The sequence below is a fragment of the Thamnophis elegans genome, chromosome 13, assembly GCF_009769535.1.
Source record: "Thamnophis elegans isolate rThaEle1 chromosome 13, rThaEle1.pri, whole genome shotgun sequence".
In the NCBI taxonomy this organism is placed as follows: Eukaryota; Metazoa; Chordata; class Lepidosauria; order Squamata; family Colubridae; genus Thamnophis; species Thamnophis elegans.
In genome coordinates, this window is record NC_045553.1 from 23,970,840 (window position 1) to 23,983,304 (window position 12,465).

Sequence of the window (12,465 nt, forward strand, 5' to 3'; positions counted from 1 at the left end):
TTTTCACATCAAAATGCGTCGAGTACCAGATTCAAAGCAGTCGAGTATAATGGAAAAGCTAAATCAAAGAATTTGCGGAAAGGGGGAGAACGCCGATAGTTGAAACATTTCTACTTTTAGCAATTCCTTAAGTGCATGTTTCTCTTCTCTCTTCTTGGGATACGTTTTGAACATTTTTGTGCTGCACTCAGTTCATAAGCTGCTGTTTTTAAAAGGATATTTTTTTAAATCTACTGCTATAAATATATATTATGTGCCCAGCTACTTATATAAAACAGTCAGCGAAGGAGGTCAGCAGCAGTAGCTAAAAGCCATTCTACTGCCAATGGAGCTGTCCATGGGGTTATTGTTATTTATGCACAGACAGACTGATTTTTAGCTTTTTAATTATTATCTTTTGTTACATTACACACAATGACTACTGCATCAAACCATCTTATATCAGGCTGTTTATTATATATTTTTTCCCTTCATCCCAATGGGTGTTAGTTTTGTCATTTATAACATGGATAAAATCCTTCCAATCTCAATAAAATGATTTTTCCTCTGGATTTTTTTTTCAATGTGAATTTTCTCAGAAATCTTCTCAAGCAGAACCATAGACTCACTCTGATGAAACAAACTTTTTAAACGATTCCAGTTATTTTCACTAGCTTTGCAGCTAAAAGCAGGTAAAAATAATTTTCTCGCTTCGCAATGTTTTTATCCCTTCTGCCAAATAGAACTCATGTCCTTTACTTGGTTGTTGCTACCGTTTTGTTAAAGACATGTTGCGAATTATTGTACAGGCGGTCCTTAACTTACAACCACAACTGAGCCCCAAAAATTCTGCTGCTATGCGAGACAGTTATTGAGTTTTGCTCCATTTTACAACCTTTCTAGCCACATTTAAGTGAATCACTGCAGTTGTTGTTAGTAACACGGTTGTTAAATGAATCTGGCTTCCTCATGGACTTTACTTGTCAGAAGCGTGTGTGCTCGTCGGGGCTGCAACCCGAAAGAGCAGCTGTCCAGGTGGCATGCACGTGCTGGAAAATGAACTTCCGGTTTTTGGTGTGTGCCTACGCACCAGCCAGCTAATCTCCTAGTTACTGGTGTGCATGCACATGCAACAGTCAACTGGCCGGTATGCATGCCCACGCTGGAGAACAGAAGACCATCTCTTCCAGTTTATGGCATTGTTGCATGCATAAAAGCCAGCTGATCGTCGTGCGCACATGTGTGCCAGAAACCCAGAAGAGGAACGTGTGATGCCACACATACTAGGTGACATGCACATTTGCCGTAGGTTTGCCATTATGGAGCTAGTGCATTGGGTTCTTCGTCCAGTAGGTCGAGGGTTGTCCACATGTCCAAGCTTTTCCAACTTTATTTGCTTTTTTGTATTTCATTTTATCGTCTTAATTAAAATGTTAAAAGTTGGGAGCTTTTCCAGCTTTGTAGGAAACACTGGAAGTGAACTTTGGACATCCTACAGACAAAATGTCTCCTGGGGCTCCTGAGCCACAGTGACCGAAGGACATTGTCCTTAATATAGGAGAAATAGAAATGAGAATTGTTTCTATAGAAATACAGGGGAAACTCAAAAAATTAGAATATCGTGCAAAAGTTCATTTATTTCAGTAATGCAACTTAAAAGGTGAAACTAATATATGAGATAGACTCATTACATGCAAAGCAAGATAGTTCAAGCCATGATTTGTCATAATTGTGATGATTATGGCTTACAGCTCATGAAAACCCCAAATCCACAATCTCAGAAAATTAGAATATTGTGAAAAGGTGCAATATTCTAGGCTCAAAGTGTTCCACTCTAATCAGCTAATTAAGCCATAACACCTGCAAAGGGTTCCTGAGCCTTTAAATGGTCTCCCAGTCTGGTTCAGTAGGAATCACAATCATGGGAAAGACTGCTGACCTGACAGTTGTGCAGAAAACCATCATTGACACCCTCCATAAGGAGGGAAACCCTGAAAAGGTAAATGCAAAAGAAGTTGGATGTTCCCAAAGTGCTGTATCAAAGCACATTAGCAGAAAGTTATGTGGAAGGGAAAAGTGTGGAAGAAAAAGGTGCACAAGCAGCAGGGATGACCGCAGCCTGGAGAGGATTGTCAGGAAAAGGCCATTCAAAAGTGTTGGGGACTTTCAGAAGGAGTGGACTGAGGCTGGAGTCAGTGCACTAAGAGCCGCCACACACAGACGGATCCTGGACATGGGCTTCAAATGTCGTATTCCTCTTGTCAAGCCGTTCCTGAACAACAAACAACGATATTCTAATTTTTCGAGTTTCACCTGTAGGCCTTGAATCAACAGGGAAAGCACGGGGAGCTCATGGTGAAATTCCTCCAATTGTACCTCTTGCCACTTGGGTAGCAGAATTTCTAGAACAACACCTTGCCTTTTCTAAAAATCACTTTTAAAAAATAATTGGCCAAACTTGACTGAAATCTTATGTGCATCTGCCTGGTTTTTCTTTTCTTCATATACTGTATGTTTCTGCCTTGAAATAAACACAACTGTGAAATGTATATATATAGGCTCTTCACTGCTGTATGGGCAGAGGGGCAAAATTTCAGAGACTCGGAGTGATTCATTTTGACCTTTTGTCCTACCAGGGCAATAAAATATTAGGAGAACAATAAGGTTGGCTACATGTCTTTTAAGAGTTTGTTTCATGAAGATGTTGGTGTGATATTTTCTTTTAAAAACATCAAGAGGGGAAGAGGCAAAGATGGACGAAGATTCTTCAGTGATTCAGATAGATAGATAGTACAGAGATGATACCGTGTTTTCCCAAAGATAAGACAGGGTCTCATTTTCTTTTAACCCTCGAAATAAGTGCTTGGCCTTATTTTCGGGGAGGTCCTATTTTTGAGGTGCAGGAGACAGCGAGCATGATCACCTCATGGCTGCTGCTGTGTTGCAATATTTTTGGGGAAGGCTTATTTTTTGGGGGGCTTATTTTAGCGCATGCACTCAAGCCCAATTGGGCTTATTATCCAGGGAGGTCTTATTTTCAGGGAAATAGGGTAGATATAATAGAGATGATAGATATAATAGAGGATAGATAATAGATATTCAGATAAGTACAGTGTGTGTGTGTGTGCGTGTGCGCGTGTGCGTGCATCCAGACAAACTCCAGTTTAAAATACACACACACACAATTTCAAACTGGAGCTTGTCTGGACTGATTCCATGAAGAATGAATGGCCAGCCTGCCAGCTGCACAAATTATGCTGAAAATGGGAATTTCCACCAATTCATTCTGCTTGGCTTGTAACATTTAATTAACCTCAGCAACTTTGAAGACGGACTTCAACGCCCAGCATTTGCCAGATACTAATAAAAAAGAGTATTGGCACAAGTGGTCTATAATAATCTTTTAATGACCCCTTAAAATCTCTTGCGGGGTGAAGTCAGGGTAACTGAATGGAGCTGAGTGTTTACTGGCTGGATGCTCTTCCTGTCACCACTGTGGAGTTTTTTCCCCCAGCAGATATATTCTCATTGTGCCTAAAGAGAGAAATATCTGCCTTTACCTAGGAACTGGGTATGTCTAGTTTAAATAAAAAAAGGACTAGGGGAGACATGATAGCAGTGTTCCAATATCTCAGGGGTTGCCACAAAGAAGAGGGAGTCAAAACTATTCTCCAAGGCACCTGAATGTAGAACAAGAAGCAATGGGTGGAAACTAATCAAAGGAACAGCTTGCCTCCAGAGGTTGTGAATGCCGGAACACTGGAAGTCTTTAAGATGATGTTGGATAGCCATTTGTCTGAAATGGCATAGGGTTTCCTGCCTAGGCAGGGGTTTGGACTAGAAGACCTCCAAGGTCCCTTCCAACTCTGCTATTGTATTGTATTGTATTAAATTCACAGCCTACTGATTATGAGGTGACAGCTCCACCTCTAGGCCACCACACCACTCACCTTATAATCTATAATAGAGTTTGCAATTCCTCACTGAGCAACTGCTCCAAGTTACAACAGACCCCCCCCCCCAAAATAAACCCCTCATATGACTCAGTTTCTGAAGTTCCACATTGGCTCTGTAGGCTCAATGGGGGAAATAAGACAATACAACGTAATCTATAGGCAGCACTGATTCCTGATTGCTTTTGTATGGATAACAAAGCAATATTGACAAATATACAACACCTCGGACTGGCTCTCCTTTGTAACACCTCAAATGTTACAAAGAACACCCATCACATCCCACAGTTTTGAGAGTTTTTACTCTTATTATACAACATAGGGAAACTTCAGCCGTCCATCATGTACTGTTATATACTACAAAAAGGAATACATTTTGATTTCAGCTTTGGAAAGGTAAACCTCATATCAACTGCCATACAATGTCACGGACTAGAAATGGGCAACCTGCATGCTCCTGTTGCATGCAATCGCTATTAGAAGGATTATTTTGCTGACAATATATTCCTTCTAGGCATATTTCCAAAAAGTGGCTGGATTCTAAATGTGGAGATTTGATTAAGGAACCAGAGCTGCTGTGTTTAATTTTTAGAATGACTGATTTGTATTAAAAAATCAGTCTCCAACAATTCTCTCTTAAGGTGAAGGGGAAGATATGCCACTGTTTAGGGGTGGGGCAGTGGTGAAATCTATTTTTTTTTGCCTCCGATTCTGTGGGTGTGGCTTAGTGGTGGTGTCATGTGACTGGGTGGGTGTGGCCAACCTTTCTTCACTTTTTAAAGCATTATTTTCCTGTTGGTTCAGGCGAATAGGCAGGAAAAAAATGCTTTAAAAAGTGAAGAAAGCTTCAATCAGCTGTGAGTCACGTGATCGTCAGAAGCTTTTTTTTTTTTTAAATAGCTTTTTAAAGTATTTTTCCCCTGCCTATTTGCCCAAACTGGCAGGAAAAAAATGCTTTAAAAAATGGGGAAAAAGCGATTCCATGTGATCCTCAAAAGCATTTTTTTTTAACTACCAGTTCGCAGAACCAACAATCGTCCCTACCGGTTCGGCTGAACCGGGAGGATTTCACCCCTGCGGTGAGGGAAACCAATGCCCTTGATGACGTGTGGACTTCAACTCCCAGAATTCCTGGCTGGCTCAGGAATTCTGAGAACTGAAATCCACAAGTCATAAAAGAGCCATGGTCCCTCACCCCTGCTTTAAAGGATGAAGGACACTGCTTTTTCAGTTAGCAAGCATATGCTGGGGTTGACTTTACCTAAAGAAACTCTTGCTTCTCCATACCTGCATTGTAAAATGAGATTTAAGAATGGAGAAGGATTGTTGGAGATTATCTATGCACAAAGACATAAAGAGGGGCTTTATTTAGGGACTTCTTGCTTGCACTCTAAGGGGGAAAAGAGTGCCACTCTCCTAAAATTGAAAGCAAATACACATCACCATCTTTTAGTACGGCCTTAAACCTTGCAAATTCCAGCCGCATGGAATGATTATAAAAACTTCTGAACTCACAGCAACAAGAACCCAGCGCTGGGGACTCATCTACAGAAATGACCATGGCACAAGCTGAAATACGGGAGTGGAGCACGGCACGTCGAAAACAGCATGGAATCCATAAATAAATGTAGTCTTCCCGTAAGGAGAAGAACAACTTTGAAACAATGAGGTATATATCTCAGAAATTGTGGTTGGCATTTTTTTTTTTCTGTTCAACCCCCGTCTCAGTTCCGTGGGAAAAAAAATAAATACACCGCCTCCAGTCTCTTTGGTCTTCATGGATCTTATCACAAGCAGTAGGTCATGTCAGCCAGGCTGCCCCTCTTCTTTTTCTGCTTGGGATTAAGTCCAACCAAAATGATAAGCTTTTCAGCCACCAAAATGATAAGCTTTTCAGTAAATGGTGCACCAGTTGCTCCCATCGCTGGGCATGAGTCCCCCGGTAATTAAAAGAATCAGGTCCACAAACCACCAGATGCCGAGTCCTCCAAGAGTCAGCAGTTTCCCCACTGCTGTACCTGTGTGGCCCAGGCAGAAGCGGTCCACTCCAAAGCAGCCCAAGAAAAAGGAGTAGAGGAGGGTGGTAATGAAGTAGTGTCCAGTGTATCTGGAATTCAAAAGTCACCAAGAAAAAATGTTCAAAGGAAGGTTTAGGTATTATGCCCTAATGCAGGGGTCTCCAACCTTGGCAACTTTAAGACTTGTGGACTTCAACTCCTAGAAGTCTTAAAATTGCCAAGGTTGGAGACCCTTGCTCTAATGGATGGAACATGACACTGTGTGGAATAGACCAGGGGTCTCCAGCCTTGGCAATTTTATGACTTGTGGACTTCAATTCCCAGCATTCCTCAGCCAGCTGTATTTACCCAAGACGTATGGCTGTAGTATGTGTATTTACCCACACAGTATGGCTGTAGTATTATTTACCATCGTTCTTACCCCCCACTCTTATTGGTATTATTATGATTATCATTGTTGTGTTGCTTTGCATGTACACCAAAAGCTTCTGCACCGGAGACAAATTCCTTGTGTGTCTAATCACACTTGGCTGAATAAAATATTCAATATGATACAGAAGAGAGCCATTGAGTAATTCCATTCTAATTTCAGGCTGATTTTATACCGTTTTGTTTTTGTCAAGGATAAAGTCCTAAATAATTGCACACTTGGATAGTGCAGGGCACCTTCAACTTATGATTGGTCACTTAGTAGCCATTAAAAGTTATGATGAAGCCCCTAAAATATACTCAACAACCCAATTCCAAAGTTCTGACAGACAACTCATCCTTGTATGGTTACGCCACTGTGTTTTGGGTGCTCTCAGTGTACATGCAAAGCAACAGAATAATGATAAAGATAATCATACCAATAATAATACCAATAAGAGTGGGGAGTTAAGAATGATAATAAGAATAAATAACAACGTGGGTAAATATGTAATACTACAGCCAAACTACGTGGGTAAATATGTAATACTACAGCCAAACTACCTGGGTAAATACACATACACATACTACAGCCATATTTCCTGGGTAAATACACATGTAATACTATAACCATACTACATGAGTAAATATACATATACATATATACTTTGTTTCTCTGAAAATAAGACAGGGTCTTATTTTCTTTTGACCCCTGAAATAAACACTGGGCCTTATTTTTTTTTTTTGGGGGGGGTCTTATTATTTTTGAGGTGGAGAAGGTAGCGAGCATGGTAACCTCATGGCTGCTGCTGTGTTGCAATATTTTGGGGGAGGGTTAGGGGGGCTTATTTTGGGGGGAGGGCTTATTTTGGCGCATGAGCTCAAAAGCCCTTGGGCTTATTATCCGGGGAGGTCTTATTTTCAGGGAAACAGGGTACAGGCATACTATGTGGGAAAATACACATACACATACACATACTACAGCCATACTACGTGGGTTAGTACATATGTAATACTACAGCTATGCTACATCAGTAAATACACATACATATACATGGGTTAATACATATGCAATACTACAGCCATACTATGTGCGTAAATACACATACACATCCTACAGCCATACTACGTGGGTAAATACACATTAGACAGCACTATGAGAATTACTGGTACGTGTTCAGGTTTTACTGCTGAGGAGAGAAGCTCATAAAACCAAAACAAAAAAATTACTGCTAAGAATGTGCTGTACCTGGCTTCTGCATGGTGATCCTGCTCTGTCACCCGAAACCACAAAAATTGACCAAGAAAAGGAACTCACTTTATGCACGGCTTGTTCCCACGCAGAAAGGTTCGCTGTCCTGCACACTCAATGCCATCCAATGCCCTGCAAAGAACGCGAGTGTGGCTGACGTCGCTGTATGCTTGGCCACCGAACTGTTACAAGGACAGAAAATAGCAGAACAAATGCAAGATTTATTGGCTGACGTTCCTTGGTTACTGTTCTGACCCAGGCTTCCCAAGAGCACGAAGCAAACTCCTTGTCCTGACAAAAAAAACTTTTATTACTTGACTGTGAATTCTACTCATTTACATCCAGCAAAGTCTTTCAAGGGAGGATTTACAGTCACAGACCTTCTCTGGCTTGGAGAGCTGCCAGGCCAATCTCTGCAAAACTTGGCAAGGAGAATCACAAACCAATTAAGTGAACTAATGGTCTCCTGCAAACTCCACTCCCCTTTCTCTCCTCTATTATTTCCTCTGGGAGGGGCCATTCATCGTCCACCTGTGGCCTTCCTCCCAAGTCGACCCCTGTTCTTTAACTGTTCCCTTCGTCTGGCAACTCTGCGCATGTGCACAGTAGGAACAGGCTCCAGCTGTCCCTCTGACTCACTGTCTGACTCTGAAGGCAGCTGAGAACTGCCAGACAGCCCTGGCCCCCTCTCTGCCTCCGACACAGCCCTCATCAGAGCCTTCTCCAGACTCCAGGACTGGCCCATGTTCCTCCACAACCTCCTCACTGTCCGAATCTGCTGCCAGCTCTGCTGGCAGGCCACAACAGTTACGTATTCCTTTGCCAATTAAAATTGAAATGTTCTTTATCTAACAAAAAGACAACCGAATAATGACCTTCTTGCTCACCTTGAGACAGCCATAACCCAATTCATCCCGCGCACTTGTATTCCCGTTGTGGTCCACAGGGGCCTCACATTCTATGAATTCTTCCGGTCTACATATAAACCAAGAACTGAGTTCAGATTTGAGAAACCGCTCTCAAAATTTGCATTGCCCATACAGTTAGCCTGTAACTTACAATCAAAAATTGAGCACAACATTTCCGTGGCTAAGCGAGACAGTTAAGTACGGGCGGCTAAGTAGACTCCATGCCAGGAAGGAGTGAGGTTTTTTTGTTTTTTGCTTGCTGCTAGCCATGTTCAAGCTAAGGCTGGCTAGAAATGCACCTGAGATGCACCACTGGACCCTGCCCCAAACAGGAGGGGGCAGTTTAGATGACATCTAGGAGGATCCTTCCAACTCCCATGATTCTCTGGAACAGTTTTTTGGGGCGGGGTGGAGAAAGCCATGCACCCACCACCTGGATCTGGTGAGAGTTGGCTGCTACAAAGCCCAGGTTTTTTTTTTTTGGGGGGGGGGGCTTACATCCTTTATCCAGGACCATTTTTAATGCTTTTCTCCCAATTGAAATAGGCTTGGCCGCTCCCCTCGCATCTCAAGCCCCTCCCCATATCATTTTTAGGACCATTTTTAATGCTTTTCTCCCCACTTAATAGGCTTGGCCCCTCCCCTCGCGCATCAGGCCCCTCCCCTTGCTCAAGCCCCTCCCCAAGTCATTTGTAGGATCATTTTTAATGCTTTTCGCCCCCAATTTAAATAGGCTTGGCCCCTCCCCTCGCTCCTCAATCCCCGCCCCCGTCCTCACAGGTAGCGGCAGAGAATCAGCGGGGCGTATGGGCCTTGGTACTCCCAGAGGCTGGCGGGGGTTGCATGAGGGGGCCGCTGCTGCCCTTCTGCCTCTCGAGCTCCGGGGGGGCTCTCGGTGGCGTTGTGCTGATGGGTCCGGGAGACCCCCTGTAGTAGGAGCAGGTTGCCCAGCAACAGCGCCGCCTGACCACACAGCAGCGCGTAACAAATCGGCCCGCCGCCCGCCATAGCGGAGACGGCGCCCTTCCGACTTCCGGCCGAGGCCGGTCGCTTCGGAATTACGTACTACGCTCGGGCGGCGCCTTTCCACCAATCGCAAAGCAGTCCCACTCGCCTCGCGGCTCCGTCCAATCAAAAGCGAGGCCTGCTAAGGGACGTCGCTGCCGTATATACCATAGAGAGACAGAAATAGAAGGACCGTTGAACCTTCTGGGCCAAAGCTCTGTGAACCGATCTGAGACGGGAAATCTCTTCGGGATGGCATGTGGTCCCTAAGGTAAAGCTGGCGGAACTGTGCTCTGCTGCCATCTATAGGCCGTTAGAGCTTTGCAGCCTAAATCCTGCGTCTTTTATGCCGAAGGAGGCTCTTTCAGTCGTCGTTCCTCCCACTTTCCCAAGCGCAGTCCCGATTGGCCCTAGAGGCCGCTCCCGGCATCCAATAAGACACAGCGGTAAAAGCAGAACGGCGCTACACAGCCTGGCCAACAGATGGCAGCAGCGATCGCCACTTAGGTCGTGATTCGTTCGAATTATGAAGTTTGCAGAACACGTGGAAACGCTGCCAAGTTATATATTGTGCAAATCAACCTTACATTTAACTTACGCCCAGAAATTTATATTAAAAGCCTGTTCCCCTCCCCCAAACTTGTGACTTTATCATATGTGGACACCCATCTTAAAAATGGTTTTCAAAGTTTGAAAAAAAACAGAATTAACTTAAATCAAATAAGGATGTGCAGATGATGCCACTCTAATGGCATAAAGTGAGGGGGAAATAAAGAGCCTCTTGATGCGGGTGAAGGAGGAGAGTGCAAAAGTTGGCTTGAAACTCAACATTCAGAAAACTAAGATCATGGCATCTGGGCCTCTCAATTCCTGGCAAATAGATGGGGAAGAAATGGAGGTAGTGACAGATTGTATTTTCCTGGGCTCCAAGGTCACCGCAGATGAGGACTGCAGCCAAGAAATTAAAAGACACTTGCTCCTGGGGAGGAAAGCTATGGCAAATCTAGACAGCAGACTAAACAGCAGAGACATCACCCTGCCAACAAAAGTGTGTCTAGTCAAGGCTATGGTTTTCCCAGTTGCAATGGATGGCTGTGAAGGTTGGACCATAAGGAAGGCTGAGCACCAAAGAATGGAGGCCTTTGAACTCTGGTGCTGGAGAAGACTCCTGCGAGTCCCTTGGCCTGCAAGGCGATCCAACTGGTCAGTCCTAGAGATCAACCCTGACTGCTCTTTAGAAGGCCAGATCCTGAAGAGGAAACTCAAATCCTTTGGCCACCTAATGAGAAGGAAGAAGGACTCCCTGGAGAAGAGCCTCATGCTGGGATGGATGGGGGGCAAAAGAAGAATGGGATGACAGAGAAGGAGGTGGCTGGATGGAATCACCGAAGCAGTAGGTGTGAGCATAAATGGACTCCAGAGGATGGTAGAGGACAGGAAGGCCTGGAGGAATGTTGTCCATGGGGTCGTGATGAGTCGGACATGACTTTGCAACTAACAACAGCAAAATAAGGATGTACTTTAGCTGATGCAGCATCCCAAAATTGAACAAGGTTCCTTCTTGGCAGTGAGAAGTTAGCATGTTTCCAAGAATCAGCTGGGAGACATCTTGAGGCTTAAAGGTAGGTTCCACTTATTTTAATTGATGAATGATAAATGAAATTGTGAGTACTGTTGGAAGAAATGTCCATCTGGATTCAGTTCCAAGTGGGAGAAAAGACACTGGGAAACAATGGTGGCTGTTTGGAAAGTGGACAGGACCAAAAGGCTTGAGGTCCTGGGGAAAAGGGCAGAAATGCTGAGCGCACCCGGGTTTTATGCCCTCTCTGGGCTTTTGAATTTGAGCTTGTATTCTGATTGGTTGTCAGACTCCCATGGGACCATGCAGGGGCAACTCTGTAGGTTGTCCTGAGTCACAAGCTTGGTTGAGCCTTGCTGGGTGGTGTAATCTTCCCCGTACCATGTGGTGAGATGGGTAGAGGGCTAATCCTACCTTTGTTGGATCTTGGGTGAGGGCATTTGCCTATGAATAGACCTAGCTATCTCTTTATCTCTTAAATGCCGGACATCTGCTGTGGGCCATTCTGGAATATTCTTTCCCATCCTATTCAGTATTTTTATTAGCTTCTCCCTTGTAGTAGCCATGCATACTTACTGCCTGTTTTTATTGATGGTATCATGTTGTGTTTTTTTTTAAGTTTTTGATGGTAGGTCTTACTTCTCTTATCGGTTTTGTAGCATTTTTGCCGTTTGTTTGTGATGTCAGTAGTTTGGTTGTGATTGTCCAATCTCCTTGCTTCATTCACAAAATTTGGCAGGGTGTGTTGTGCAGTTGGCATTGTGTTCTTCTTGGATTTCTGCTTTGCTTCTTTCCATCCTTTTGTTTCAAAATAATTTTTATTGAACTTATTTATATGTTAAAAAACGAAACACAAATTTCCACTCATTACAGCCATTCGTATCATCATTAATGTCATTCATATTTAAATAAGCTCTATTTCTAATTCTCTAATATACGCTATATTATATAGTTGCTTAGAATATAATAATATTTACAGATACATAGTTAGCATATTTGTTGTAGATAATACTTCTTGTACAATATCTTGTGTCTATCATCCAGCTATTTATACCATCTACTCCATACTTTATAATACTCCGATTCTTCTCTATCCTTTAGTTCCATGGTCAACCTATCCATCTCTGCAAACTCAAGTACCTTTCTTATGATCATTGCATCTGAACGGATATTATTATGTTTCCAATTTTGAGCGAATACTATTCTTGTTGCAGTTAATATATGTAGTATTATATCCTCTTTTTTTTTTGTAATTCAACTGCATTACAAAACTGGGAGAAAGAAACTGGATGTAGCATGATATTTTCTGGATGTTAGTTTCAGGGGTCTTTGCTTTCAAGCTGTTTTTTTCTTAAAAGATACA

General features: G+C 43.2%; 1 protein-coding gene across 1 annotated transcript; it reads right to left on the minus strand.

Moving 5' to 3' along the window:
* Positions 1-5,196: 5,196 nt before the first annotated feature.
* Positions 5,197-9,567, minus strand: TM2D2 (TM2 domain containing 2). The gene is made up of 4 exons (XM_032230028.1): positions 9,297-9,567; positions 8,498-8,585; positions 7,677-7,792; positions 5,197-6,039 (listed from the first exon to the last, which is right to left on the minus strand). Exons 1-4 carry the CDS (start codon positions 9,524-9,526, stop codon positions 5,826-5,828), a joined length of 648 nt encoding a protein of 215 aa, XP_032085919.1. The 5' UTR covers positions 9,527-9,567; the 3' UTR covers positions 5,197-5,825.
* Between the last annotated feature and the right edge of the window lie 2,898 nt (positions 9,568-12,465).